The sequence below is a fragment of the Epinephelus moara genome, chromosome 14, assembly GCF_006386435.1.
Source record: "Epinephelus moara isolate mb chromosome 14, YSFRI_EMoa_1.0, whole genome shotgun sequence".
Classification (NCBI taxonomy): Eukaryota; Metazoa; Chordata; class Actinopteri; order Perciformes; family Serranidae; genus Epinephelus; species Epinephelus moara.
Window position 1 is genome coordinate 6,180,102 of NC_065519.1, and position 13,150 is coordinate 6,193,251.

A 13,150-nucleotide genomic window follows, 5' to 3' on the forward strand; every position below is an offset into this window, starting at 1 on the left:
TCCACAGGCTAGTTAATAACATGTCGGGCAGGAAATCCAAAGTACACTGTAGATAGATAGATAGATAGATAGATAGATAGATAGATAGATAGATAGATACTGTAGATAGATAGATAGAAAGCATGCCTTCTTTATGTTTTAAAATCAGTTGAAAGAGGAGGGAAAGAACTACTAATTTTCTAGGATATAAAGCACAAAACAAAATCGAAATGTCTCTGAAATGGAGTGGAGCAAAAATAAAAAGTCTTCTTCAAATGAAAATACACAAGTATACCTAATAAACTCCAGTATTTGATTAAATGTAGTGGATCATGTTCCTCTGACCTCTGCACTGTATTTGGTGTTGCTGAGCGGTCAGTAGAGGGCGCTAACAGCCATGTTTCCTCTGCCTGCAGGCCAGTGAGCAGCAGCTCAGGTGTCCGTCACTACACACAACATGTTCCACACTCTGCGTGTTTTTATTGATTATTTATGGGTCACATTTAAAGCTTGACCTGTGTGTTTGTTTTATTGTGTTAATATATATATATGAATTACAACAACAGAAACATATTTAGACCCAGATTAATCTCTTGGATATTAATACAGAGCGACAAATATGTTCAATAAAACTGCATTTTACAATGTGAGTGTGATAAAATGACAAACACAAGCTCCTGTGTGAGAAAACTTGGATAATAAATCCATCAGCGGTCCTCCCCTTACTCCTTCCCGCCCCTGCTCTCTGATTGGCTCTCAGCTGACAAACGTCCCACCCAGGCGGCTTGTGATTGGTGCACGCTGCTGTCCATCATCGGGGGAGCGCCCGACTCTGGCTTTTGGCAACAGAGACGCACCGCTGCTCCCCTTCTCTGCTGTTTAGTGCGTCGAGCGGCGGAGGGAAGTGGAGTTCGCGCGTCTTGTTGTGCGTCCGTGGACCAAAGAGCAGCAGCAGCAGCAGCAGCAGCGGTGCGCCTTTCCTCCTCCAGAGCCGCAGGCATCCCGGGGAGCAGCCGCGCCGTGCATGCCTCGGACACCAGGAGGAGGAGGATACTGCCTTTCTTCTTCATTATTATTTTGACTGATTGAGACATAGATATTCTTCATTTCCCTCATGGTAACCAACACCGAGCAGCCGGAGACATGTGGAATAATCTGGGGAAACTGCACCGCTTCTCTCTAGTGTGTCTTCTCCTGACGCTGTGGGCTGAGGTGAGAACTTTATCTGACTCATCTCACAGGGACATGATTTTTTATTGGTGCTTTAACTTATCAATCGAGTGGAAGTTTGCTTTTTGGAGGGGGTTAAATTCCAGCCTTAATTGAATCGCGTGCTCGGCAGTCGAATCATGTGATCTTAGAATTTCTAAATGTGCGCTTCCCTCGGGGAGATAAATTAAGTTTAGAGACGGTTTCTAAAAACATCTGCAGTGTCATAGAACACAGATATGACAGTAATCAGCTGCCTTCTTGCGACATAAACCCTTAGGTTATGATATTATTTGGTTTAAGTGATCTATAAAGTTTCATCTTTGCCATTAAGTGCGTTAATTGGTGTTTTAGTGTTCTGAAATGCTCGGTGACGCAAACATTTGGGTGAAATAGCTTCACATGTCTGCAGTGTTTCACCTGTGCACAGTCGCAGAAGTCAGAGCGCGACCAAATCTTCAATCTTCAGCGTTTCATCGATTTATTAGCTGTTTCCACTTCTTTTAGGAACAGTCCGGCTCTGACTCAGACCACAGGTTTTGTTAAGGTGGACCTTTTGTAGTGTTGCGCTGCAGCCTGATCTGCAGACTGAGCTAAATTGGAGCGCTGGGTCTCATTAACGAGCCCTGGAGTTCAACTGTGCCAAAATGTACAGTAGTGTGGGCTGCAGAGCGGCTGCACGCTGCAGAAAATAAGTTACTTTACTGTTAAATCTGCTCATGGTGAGATGATTTAAGTTGTTTCCAACGGGAATGTCACTTCTGGTTGGTCAAGTGCTATTTTCTTGATCATGCCCTAAGTGCCATTTGACTTATTAACCCTTAAAACACCAGGAAACCTGCATTAGACTCTAATAGAAATGTGGACATTATTGCACTGCACGCCTTTTCAGCCTCTCCCACTCTCCTCCCCAGGTGTCTCAGTCCACGGGTTACTTCGAGCTGCAGTTGATTTCGGTGGAAAACCCCAAAGGTCAGCTCCTGAACGGCGAATGCTGCGACGCGGAGAAGAGCGCGGCGGAGGGCCACTGCGGCGCGGACGAGTGCGACACGTACTTAAAAGTGTGTTTAAAGGAATACCAAACGGAGGTCACGACCAGCGGAACGTGCACCTACGGCTCGGAAACTACTAAGGTTATCGGTGGGAATACTTTTCAGTTCAAGGGCGGACAGAAAACCGGACAGAACCGGAACAATGACGCCGGGAAGATCATCATCCCCTTCCAGTTCGCGTGGCCGGTAAGTGGATCCCAGTGTCTCAGTGTGCAGGTGGAGAGTTGTATGAGTTGTTAAAAGTTGGATTTCAGAGGAGAGATTGCGCAAAAGTTGCAAAACATTCACCTGGATGCGCCATCAGCACTCATGCACCATCATAAAACATGGTTTCCTGTTTATAATCTTCCATGCTGTGTTCCAAAAAATGTAGAATTATCAAAGGGAGTTTGGATGTTTTGGTGGTGAATCATGACGCAGCCTTGAATCGCTCAGCCCAGCTCGCACAAAGTGTAATTTGGCACATTTTGGCACAGTTTTCTGTTACAAGTCTGTCATTGCTGTCTGGGTCTGTGCATGCCGCTCATTCTTCCCTCCGCGTGGCAACTTTTGGCGTCTGTACATGATCAAACATCTCGTGAGGGGCAGCGCATTCCTCTCTTTGAGCTTTTGAGTGGATGTCTGTGTGTTTCTGATCAGGCCGGAGCCCTGAGCGCGCATGACGCATGACTTTTACGCACAGCCGCGGCGCAGTTGTGTCTCGGTTTGATGAGTTACCAAACAAGCTGCTGTTTGTGTGGCTACAGTTACAGTGTGTGCAGGGCAGAGGAGGGGCCACGGTGCCAGTGTTTGAAGCGGGGGAATAAGGATTTCCAAGAGAGTGTTGATTAAGAAGTGGCAGGTAACTTATTATCTTATCTAAACAGAGCAGCGGAGCCAATGAAAACCCGCTCCCGCGCCTTATTTGGAGAGCCAGCGTGGGAAACAGGAACAGTCCTGACAATCAGAGCTGTTAGGCCAAACAGATTGCTGTGTAACGAGGTTTAATGGTGAGAGTGACGTCCTGGGGGGGGGGACGTCACAGGTTTGATTCCCAGAACAGCTGAGTGAGCTGTCAAAATAAGAGTTGTTGGTCACTGTGAGTCACAGTGGGAAACAGTAAAAGAGATGATGAAAGTCTTTAAATACTGTCAATAATCATGACTTTCTTTTAGCTTGCTGTCCTTTAATCGACCAATCAGCCAAGAGAAAAGTAGTTTATGACTCTTTAGAGTGAGAATTTGCTTCTCACCAAGTAACTGAGCTTTGATTGAGTTGTAAAAGTCATATTTTCTTAAATCAATTGAGACACTTTATAATAACTAGTTTTAACTAATTTCTATGATTTTGTATCATTTGTCCTAATTGTAATGCAGCAATGTGACTAAATGTGTCATTGTTTTTACATTCTGACACATAGTTTTGGAAGAATTAGTTGGTTTTTATTGTAAACAGGTTGAAATAAGAAGAATATCACACTCCACGATTGAGAGCAATGACTTGGAGACATGGACTTTTGGAGTGAATGAAGCAAAAAGACAGACGAATTCGTGGTTGTAGCTTCTCCAATGTAAAGATTTGCTATTTTTCTCTTCTTCAAATAACTGTAAATTGAGTATTTTGGGCTTTTTTTAACGGTTGCTTGTGTGATATAGGCAGTGTAATGACTTTACTTTGGCTCTGGGAATGCGTGATGGACATTTGTTGTAAAGTTTTGACATTTACAGACAAAAAAATATGAAATACTCAGTAAATGCAACCCAGGTTTTTGCACACATGCAGCAGCAAAACATTTAATTGCTTTTTTGAAATACTCCAAGCTTGCAATCACTCAACTCCTCTGATGCTCATTTCAGACATTCTTGCTGTGAAAAGGCAGAAAGCCCGTCTGTGTGTTCATGTCAGAATGTACATATCGTACATATCGGGTGCTTTGTGTGCCCGGCCGGCTACGTGACCTCTCCATTCATCACTCCTCATGGTCAGCTGTCAGCAGAGGGGAAGATGGAAGTAGTAAGTTGGGGCCCTGCGGGCGGATACGGTTACCACTAAGTTGTGTGTGACACAGGCGGTGGATATCAGTGTCACCAACTACTCAAACAAGTGAAGATCCTCGGTCAATCTGGGCCGGGGGATGCCTTTACCTCGCCGCCTCTCAGGTTCACGCTCTATCCGTTATTGGGTCATTGTCTCACTCGGCGTGTGTGGGGTCAGTATTTTCCACTATCCGCCCAGGAGGGGGTGGAGGAGTGTGTGTGTGTGTGTGTGTGTGAGGGGGGCACAAAGGAAGGAGGGTATCAGTGTTCAGCAGCTTCTTCTGATGAGGCTGTCAAGGTCCAAGCAGTTTAAGGCTTTTAAAAAATGTCATCACGCTTCATGTTTTTTAATCAGACGGCTCATAAAGTTTTCACTGGTTGGTTGTTAAATGTCTGTGACACGAACCTCTGTGCGTTAAACACAACTGCACTGAAGGAAGCACACACGATGCCTTCTGCAGGCTGCAACTCGGGATCTGCTGTCAGTTAATTAATCTGTTAGTGTATGGAATAGAGCGGTGCAGGGATGGCGTCTTTTGTAAGCCAACTCGGAAGTTAACATCGCCCCGTTATCCCTTAATTATCACAGAAAATAAGCTCTGTGGAAAATGTGTATGCTACTTTTCAGCAAGGTATTCCTCACAAATCAACATCACTATCACAAGACTTCAACGTCACCACCTCAACGAGGCGGCGAGACGACGTTCTGTGGTCTCGTTTAGCTTTTTGTAAGAAATGTAAGAGCTTAAAAATTCACAAGTGGGGTATTGGACGCATTTTATGTTGTAGAACAAAACCTAAAAGTCTCTTAAGCTTGTGCTAACCACAGACCTTATGTCAAGCATTTAACCATAAACCCACTGACTGCAATATGAGGGAACTGGAAGTGCTAATCTGCTAATTCACTTTCAGGTTTTAGGACACATTGTTGCAGCAAACTGTGTCTACAGAAGAGTGAAAACTGTCTGTCACTACTTCCCAGAATCCAAGGTGATGTCTTCAGATGTCTTGTGTTGACCAATCGACAGTCCCAGAGTCAAAGATATTCAGTTTACAAGATATAAAACAGAGAAAAGCAGCAAGTTGTGCTGCACAATCTGAGGAAAATATGTGATAATGTTGCTGAATATCATGATAACGATCTAACTCGTGATGAATGAACAGATATTGAAGTGTTTAAGTTGGATCTTATGCTGCTAAACTCCAACAGATTGCTTGTTGAATGTAACATATAGGGTTTACAGTGTTTTTATTGAGCAAATTGAACACTGACCTGAACACAAACGCATCAAGTTATGTCTTAAAGTGCAGTTTTCTACACATACTCTCTTTTAACCAACTCAAAAAAATCCCAGAGTGCAATATTGCAGTCGTTTGCAGTGTGTCTATGGCACAAGTTGACATCCTGATGATGATAAAAAAGCAATATATTGTGCAGCCCTTCTTTAATTAGTCCCTTGATTCAACTGATCAGATTTTGATTTTACTTTTATCATATCTAATGCCTGTTGATCCTTGAGAAGCGATCCCTCCTCTGAGGTTTTCCCTCTCTAATAACTCAGGGTGTTGAATATAGTTTGATTGCACAGCCTTCTCAGGCAATCTCCTCAATAAAATTAGGTTTCCTTTTCTGTTTGCACGTTGATCAAAAGTTTGAGACAGATATGAAATGACAGATGCCTCACTCTCTTCATACTTCACAAGGCCAAACCGCGTCCTCCTCCCGCCACAGACTGCAGCTCGCACTGTGGCGTGCTGTCGGCCAACAGACAGCGCTGACAGTCGCTAACAGAGTGTGTTTGTGCGAGGCCGTGGCCTGTAGCCTCTGGTGCTGCTATAGTGGACTCCCTTGGTCGGCCCCAGTATCTGGGCCACTGGTCCTGACATGAATTAGCCGCTGAGGAACATAAAAAAAGAAGGACATTGTTCTGCCCTCTCCTCTGCCGATCATTCCCCTTCATGCTAACCCCTCTGGCTGTTTGGGTCTTTAGTGACATCTTTTTCATGAAAGGAACGGGGGGGAGGAGGGGGGAGGGATTGACCGATGGAGCGAGGGAAGGAGGGATGATGGGCACCAGAGAGGAAGCAGCCCCCTCTGTCAAAATAATAAAAAAAAAACCTCCACCCGGCTTCCTTGTGAGGTTTCTGTCACGAGGGAGGTGTATTTTTAGGACAGAAACTTAAGATGCTGCTTTTTTTTTTTTTACAGTCGCGAGTAAAGCAAAAACAAGCATTTACTTCTTCTCCTCTTCCTCCTCTGTTGCCCCCCTCTCACCCAAACCTTCCCCAGTGTCTGCATCTCTGTCTCCCTCTCTCCTTATGGGGTATTTTTAGAGCTGCTGTCCTCCCCTCACCCCTCTGTGAGTAAATCAAGGATCAAGGGTGCGTACTCTTTCAGTTTCATGGCCCATTTTTTATTTATTTATTTTATTATTTTCCCTCCCCTCTGCCCCCGCTTGCCAGACTTTCCCCCTCAGCCTGGCAGATCTGAGAGGACAGAGGTGGAACAGCTGTTGTTCGGAGACCTCCTCCTCCTACTAGAATAAATGTTTTAGTGAAAAAGCATTAGGAAAACAGGCTATGATTACAGCGGTACCGAGCAAAGATCACCTCACCCGGAGGAGTATCAGTGAGCAATCACAAAGTGCAATGTTGGATGATGGTCTTCCTCGCTCGTTCCCTCGATGCCGTCACTGCCGGCGGTTGGCTCGTTTGGCTCATTTGCCGAGTGTGTCCTTGGCGCGCTCACCTGCTCTTCCATCAGGAGCTCTCCTCGGTTTGGCAATGCTTTTATGGTTGATTAGTTTTGGGAAAAGAGGAGGAGGAGGGTGTGATGTCCTCGTGAGTAGAGGTGTAGGATTGTTGTGGTTGGGTGTGTGAGAGAGATGATGTGTTACAGTTGGACTCCAGTGATGATCCTGCAAAATGCAGACGGACTGAAATGTCATATTTTTAGGCCGACACATGCAAAGCAGCTGTGCAACAACAGGACCAGATGCTGCAACTAAGTAAAACCATGATATCCAGTCAGCTCAATAATTCATCTGCTCCTGCTGTTAATGCCTCTGCTGATGTCATCAACAAACAATGTGTCTTTGTTCACTCGACTGTTTGTGAAGACACGATGGCGAGTTTTGCAACAAGGTTGTCGGAGCCAGTGAGCCACTTGAAGCTGCAGCAGGTGTGCTTTCACTGAAACGAATCATGTCACAGTTTATGGGACTGTCATGACTCAAGAGAGCTACACTCTTAGAAGTAAGGGTGCTGACTAGAACCATAGAGGGTTCTTTGGGTTGCCCTCATTGGACAACACTTTTTGGTTCCTGGAAGAACCTTTTTATGAACGTTCAACCTGGAACCCTTTGCAGCTGCAGCACTGGACTGTTAAACTGTAAACCATGGTATGAAAATCCACAGCTATCATACCATGTAGGCTACATTTGCTTATCTGACGTGTTATGGTAAAGCATTTATTCAACCCCCAAAAAACATATGATGATAATAATGATAATATGATGATAATAATATTAATTGTGCAACACTGTGACCATGATGCTGTGAAACCGTGATATTTTCAGAGATGGTTATTCATTCATTCTCTGTGACTGCTTATCCTCTTGAGGGTCGTGGGGGGGCTGGAGCCTGGCCCAGATGACATTGGGTGAGAGGCAGGGTTCACCCTGGACAGGTCACCAGGGCTGACACATAGAGACAGACAACCATTCACACTCACATTCACACCTACGGACAGTTTAGAATCACCAGTTAACCTGCATGTCTTTGGACTGTGGGAGGAACTTGCAAACTCTGCACAGAACGTCTCCCCCACCCCGGGGTTTGAACCAGGAACCCTCTTGTTGTGAGGCAACAATGCTAACCACTGCATCACCCTGACGCCTGAGATGGTTATTGTACCGTGAAAATCTTCCTAGAACCCAGCATAAAGGGTTTTACCCAGGGCCATCTATGAAAGGTCCCACCCACCCCCTTGTGAGAGATTCTCCAGAGAACCCTTCCTCTGTGCAGTAGTTCCACCCAGGCCCCTCTCTGGGGGTTCAAATCTGAGCCTTTACGCCTTCTGAAGGTGTGAACAAGAACCTACATGGGGGATCGACCAAGAACCCTTTTATATTCCATGGGTTTCATCTAGAACCCACCCAGGGAGGCTCTGAAAACAGTGATTGACAACATTTCCATAAATCTCTCTCACACTAATCATGGTTCTAGTTATGCAGGTCAGCCTGGAGCCACGGGAACCACATCCAGCAGCCTTGGGCCTCATGAGGCTCCTAAAGGGCGAAGGCTGATGTGGTCCAATACAACCCATAGCACACATGGTTCACAATCCTGTTTTCAGGGGGTGAATATTTCATGAAATCATCACTCTATAGTTTTTACTATTTCAGCAGTGCAGTGGTTTTATATTAGAACCAAATACAAAATGCCAAGTACCAGGTACCGGTGATGGTAAAGATACCAACTAGAGGTTGAGGATCTTTTAAAAGCCATGCTTTCAAGAACTTGAAGAACTCAGGAAAAGGGTTATTTGGATTTAAATGGTTCTTTGTGGAACCCTTAGTCTTGTCAAGAAGAAGAGAACCCTTTCTTCTAAAAAAGGTTTTTTTCAGAAGCACATAGTTCTGGGTAGAACCCCAACTCATCAAGATGAACCCTTATTTCTAAGAGTGTACTGTAATGTAGTTAGCTATCTACAGCTACTTTTGCTTTCTGACCGAATCATCCTGTGTGTGTGTGACAGCTCTGGTTTGAACAGACTTTATTGGCACTGACAGGAATGAGACTGACGAGCAGGACTTTGCTTCATGCATTCATGAATATACAACATCAAAACTCCAAAGGTTTTGTCTCATGAGGCGTGTTCTGCAGGTCAACCATGTTTCTCCTTTATAAGACAACAAATTCAGACCACAAAACGTACCCCGCTCCCTCTGCACCCCCCCCCCCTCTGCTCCGTGTGTCTTTAATAAGCCTAAGAGCCTGTAGCAGGCCACAGCAGGGCTCTGTTACGTGGTGTGTGCCGGCCAGGCGAGGCGGTTGAGCGCTCTCTGCTCGGTTAACTGCGGTCAGGACGGGCCTGCTCATCTTTCCCACGCTGTCGCTGGTTCCATGTCAGCTGACCTGATTCTGAGGCGTATAAATGTGTGATTAGCTGCTCAGTCTGTCCGGCTGATCGATTGTCGATGCCACTGGTGGGTTTGGTTTGATGTGTGACTGAGGTGTCTGTAGGGGCAGCTCTGTGTACCTGTGAGTAAATCTGTTCTCACAGTTACATCATGGGTACACTTGGTTTTAGGTTTAGCTTAAATCTCTGGAGAGTGAATGTAAGTTCATTCAGAGTCCTCCTAAAATGCACTAAAGTTTGTATGTTTGTGAAAGAGAGACCAGCTTTTTCCTGATCTTAACTTGTAAGCAGTCACTGAGGAGAAGTCCTGAAGTTCTTTAGAAGGAAATCGTCCCAACTACTAAACGAGCATGTCTTTAGATGGAATTGTTCTGGGAAAGCTGCCTCATGTATACAGTAACTTCAAAGGCTTAGTGTGCTGTTTTTCAACCTGGACCCTATTTTCTCTTGTTTTTGTGTCTAATCAACTAATGGGAACAACGATTTGCGAAACTGGTCTGGTCTTGAACAGAGGGCTGCAGCTGGCGGTGCTGCAACAAGCTGCTATGTTACCAATCGAGGAATTGTGCTCCATAAATGTACGTCCACTAAAAGTGCTTGTTTTTGTCACTGACAGGCTCAGATTATTATAAACGTCTGACATCATTATGGAAAGGATCCCGACAGAGATAGACCTTTCTGTTAATGAGTAAAGTCATTTTTGTTTAACCAAATTCAGCCCTGAAATCACCATCGTCAAACCCACCAGACTCCATCTAAATAAACAGTGATTTTAGTGTGTGTGGATCCAGTATGTTTTCACATGTAACTGGGTGAATTAAGGGTTAATTTCAGCCAAACCAGAGTTTGTAATTGATGGTACAATGGAAAGATGAACCAAGAAGGTTTTTGTAAGTTTTATTTTGTTTCTGTCGACTTAAAATGAAGTGTGTTTAGTGGTTTTTTGAATGGGGTTTGGTGTGTTTGGCGATAACGATTTCAGGGCTGTTTCAGGTTAAACAAAAAGGATCTTACTCTATGACAAAAAGATCTTTTTCTGTCGGGATCCTGTTCATAATGTTGCCAACCACTTGGAGTAACAATCGGAGCCTGTCAGTGGCAAACACATTTTTAGTGGACGCAAAGTATCTCATATCTCAACATGATAATATCGCAACTATGACTGTACAGAGAAATTGCAAGCGACAGCGTCCTTACAAAGAGCACCACAATGTGAGCGAAGCAGTCCTCCTCCACTGAGTCCATTACCTGTATCTGGACAGATGTGAAGCATTAGCATGGTTGCTATGGTTACCCGCTGTTTATCCTATACTGGGCACTGATATAGAACCGGTGGTTAAACTTGCACTATGTTTGAGATGCCCTCATATACCATTTCAATGGACGCCCGCCAGCCAATCGGGAGTGTTTTCTGCCATAGCCATGGTATACTGCTGAATCATTGCCAACACCCGCTGCGTACAGTATGTACAGATCAGTTTCATGCATGTGAGTTTGTTTGCACGTGAAATGTGTGTGCAAGCTCATGTATGCAGTAAAGGAGCTTTTGCATGCATGTCTTTACAGCCCCATTTACACCAGTTATTAATAAGTGTTGTGTGTCCTGTTGTGTCGATCCCGTCCATCTCATTCGGTGCATTTGTTTCTTAAGAATATGGATGTTTTTTAGATCTGATCACAGTGCGAGTCAGTCCGCCTACAGATATGGTTTTGCTGATCCCATAGTGTCCCCGTTGCAGTGCGTTCTGGGTGCATTTACACTTTATATTAACATGTTTTTTTCCTTATCCAGATAAGATATCCACTCACAGTTTACATGCTAATCCCAGGTGTAAATGGGGCCTGTGTGTGTATGGTCATAATGTATGTATGTATGTGTGTGTTTAGGTGAGGCCTGGGTAATGAAATGCATGCGTTGTGAGCACTGAGGAGAGCAGTGGTGATTAAAGCATGAGACACACACACACACACACACACACACACCTTAATTTCCCACTTGACTCCCAGTAGTTGTTCACTGGGCTAATGCAGCTCAGCTGGACCTCACTGAAAGACAGAAAGAGAGACGTTCTGAAAAAGGAAAAGGGCAGGATGGGAAATTATGTACATGACCAACCCCTCCATTGTTGCTGTATTTGTGTATCTCCTAATATCTCATATATCTCTTGTTTGCCTTGTCCATCTTCTCCTTTCTCTCCTACCAGGAGAAAACCCCGTAGCTACATATTTCGTGCTTTAGAAATCATTTGGCTGCCATGTTCCTGTTCTGTTAGCTTGTTTTGCTAGCTTTGAGGGTGTGATCGCACCTACAGTTTGCTTTCTTTGGTCTGGAACAGAGTGGGAAAAGATCTTTGTGTTGTATTTTTGTATCTGGCTCATTCAGGCTCACATCGTGAAGCAGCTTATGAACCAAAGTTGCACAGAGTCAGAAGTAGAGGTTTGGATTCCCATCATGCACGAGGTTAGGGGATTTGTAAGCCATGGCCTGATTTTTATGGTAGTTTAACAGAGTCATTTGTGCTCACTCAGTTGGAAGATCTTTGTGATTAAAGGGGATTTTCTTGTGGTGTGTTTTCAGCTGAGCATGAGAGCATTCTTCTCTGGAGTTTGTCCCAGTAAGGAGCACGTGAAGTGGTAGCTGGAAATGAACGACTTCCTAACATGACTATCATTATTTATGCGGACAAATAAACCGAATTAAAGAAGTAAACATTTGAATTCAAGTAAACCGCTGCAACGTGAATGCACCATGACTCATCACTTGGCTTTACAGAAGTATGCTGGAGAAATCAAAAAAAGGCAAATCTGATGTCCCCTGACAAGTATTAATACAGCATTGTTCTTCTTCTTCTGCTGCTGTACGTTGCTGCAACGTGGATGTCATGCAGCCTGTCCCCTCCAGAGGGATTGGGTGAAGGTTCAGCAGGGTTTCTCAACACATCTGGGGCCAAAATCTCTGTCAGTAACCTTAGTTACCCAACTTCCCACTTCATGGAGAAACCCCTGTAGCACTCTCACACACTTATGAATCTGCAATATGTCAAAAAACTCTGCTCATTAGATATGTTTCATGTGTGTCAGGGAAAGTTCTGGGTTGATATGCGCAACTTAGATCGGTCTCAAAGGATAATGCTGGTTTATTTTAATTTGGGTCTAATTTTTGTAGATTTTCTATCAGCTATGATAACAGCAGGCAAAAGATCCAGAGCAAACGAATATAGCCAGCTTTACACCGAACAAACAGATTCCCAGTGTCAGCTGTGACACGCTCCCATGATCTTGAACATTTGGTGTAAGTTGGTCATAAAACTCAGTCTGAGCTCTCTTAAGCCAGTCTTTTCTTCATCTTGACATTCCAACAGAATCAAACATGTTTTAGATTAGGGATGCATGATAATATTGGCACGTCATCGGTATCAGCTGATATTGGCTTTAAACTGAAGAGTCAGCCAACATGCTTTTTCTCAGGGTGCTTTCACACCTGCCCTGTTTGGTTCGGTTCAATTGAACTCAAGTTCATTTGCCCCCTAAGTGTGGTTCGTTTGGGCAGGTGTGAACACAGCAGTCACACTCAGGTGTGCACCAAAACAACCGGACCAAGACCTTCTTGAAGAGGTGGTCTCAGACCGGTTACAAACGAACTCTGGTGCGGTTGGTTTGTGGTGAGAACGTGTTCCGACCTGGATCTGAACCAACTGCAGTCACATGACACATTGTTTGGGTTAAACATGAGCATGTTACAGTCCTGGAGG

At 44.5% G+C, this 13,150-nt stretch overlaps 1 protein-coding gene across 2 annotated transcripts in view; it reads left to right on the forward strand.

Annotated features, from left to right (window-relative positions):
- The first annotated feature begins 871 nt into the window (after positions 1-871).
- The window catches only part of LOC126401465 (protein jagged-2-like), an 80,600-nt gene continuing 68,321 nt past the window's right edge, over positions 872-13,150 (forward strand). For both annotated transcript variants that reach the window (XM_050062732.1, XM_050062734.1), the window contains exons 1-2: positions 872-1,191; positions 2,103-2,426. In XM_050062732.1, the coding sequence (XP_049918689.1) occupies positions 1,123-1,191; positions 2,103-2,426 (393 nt within the window). In that variant the 5' untranslated portion in view covers positions 872-1,122. The remainder of the gene's footprint in view (positions 1,192-2,102; positions 2,427-13,150) is intronic.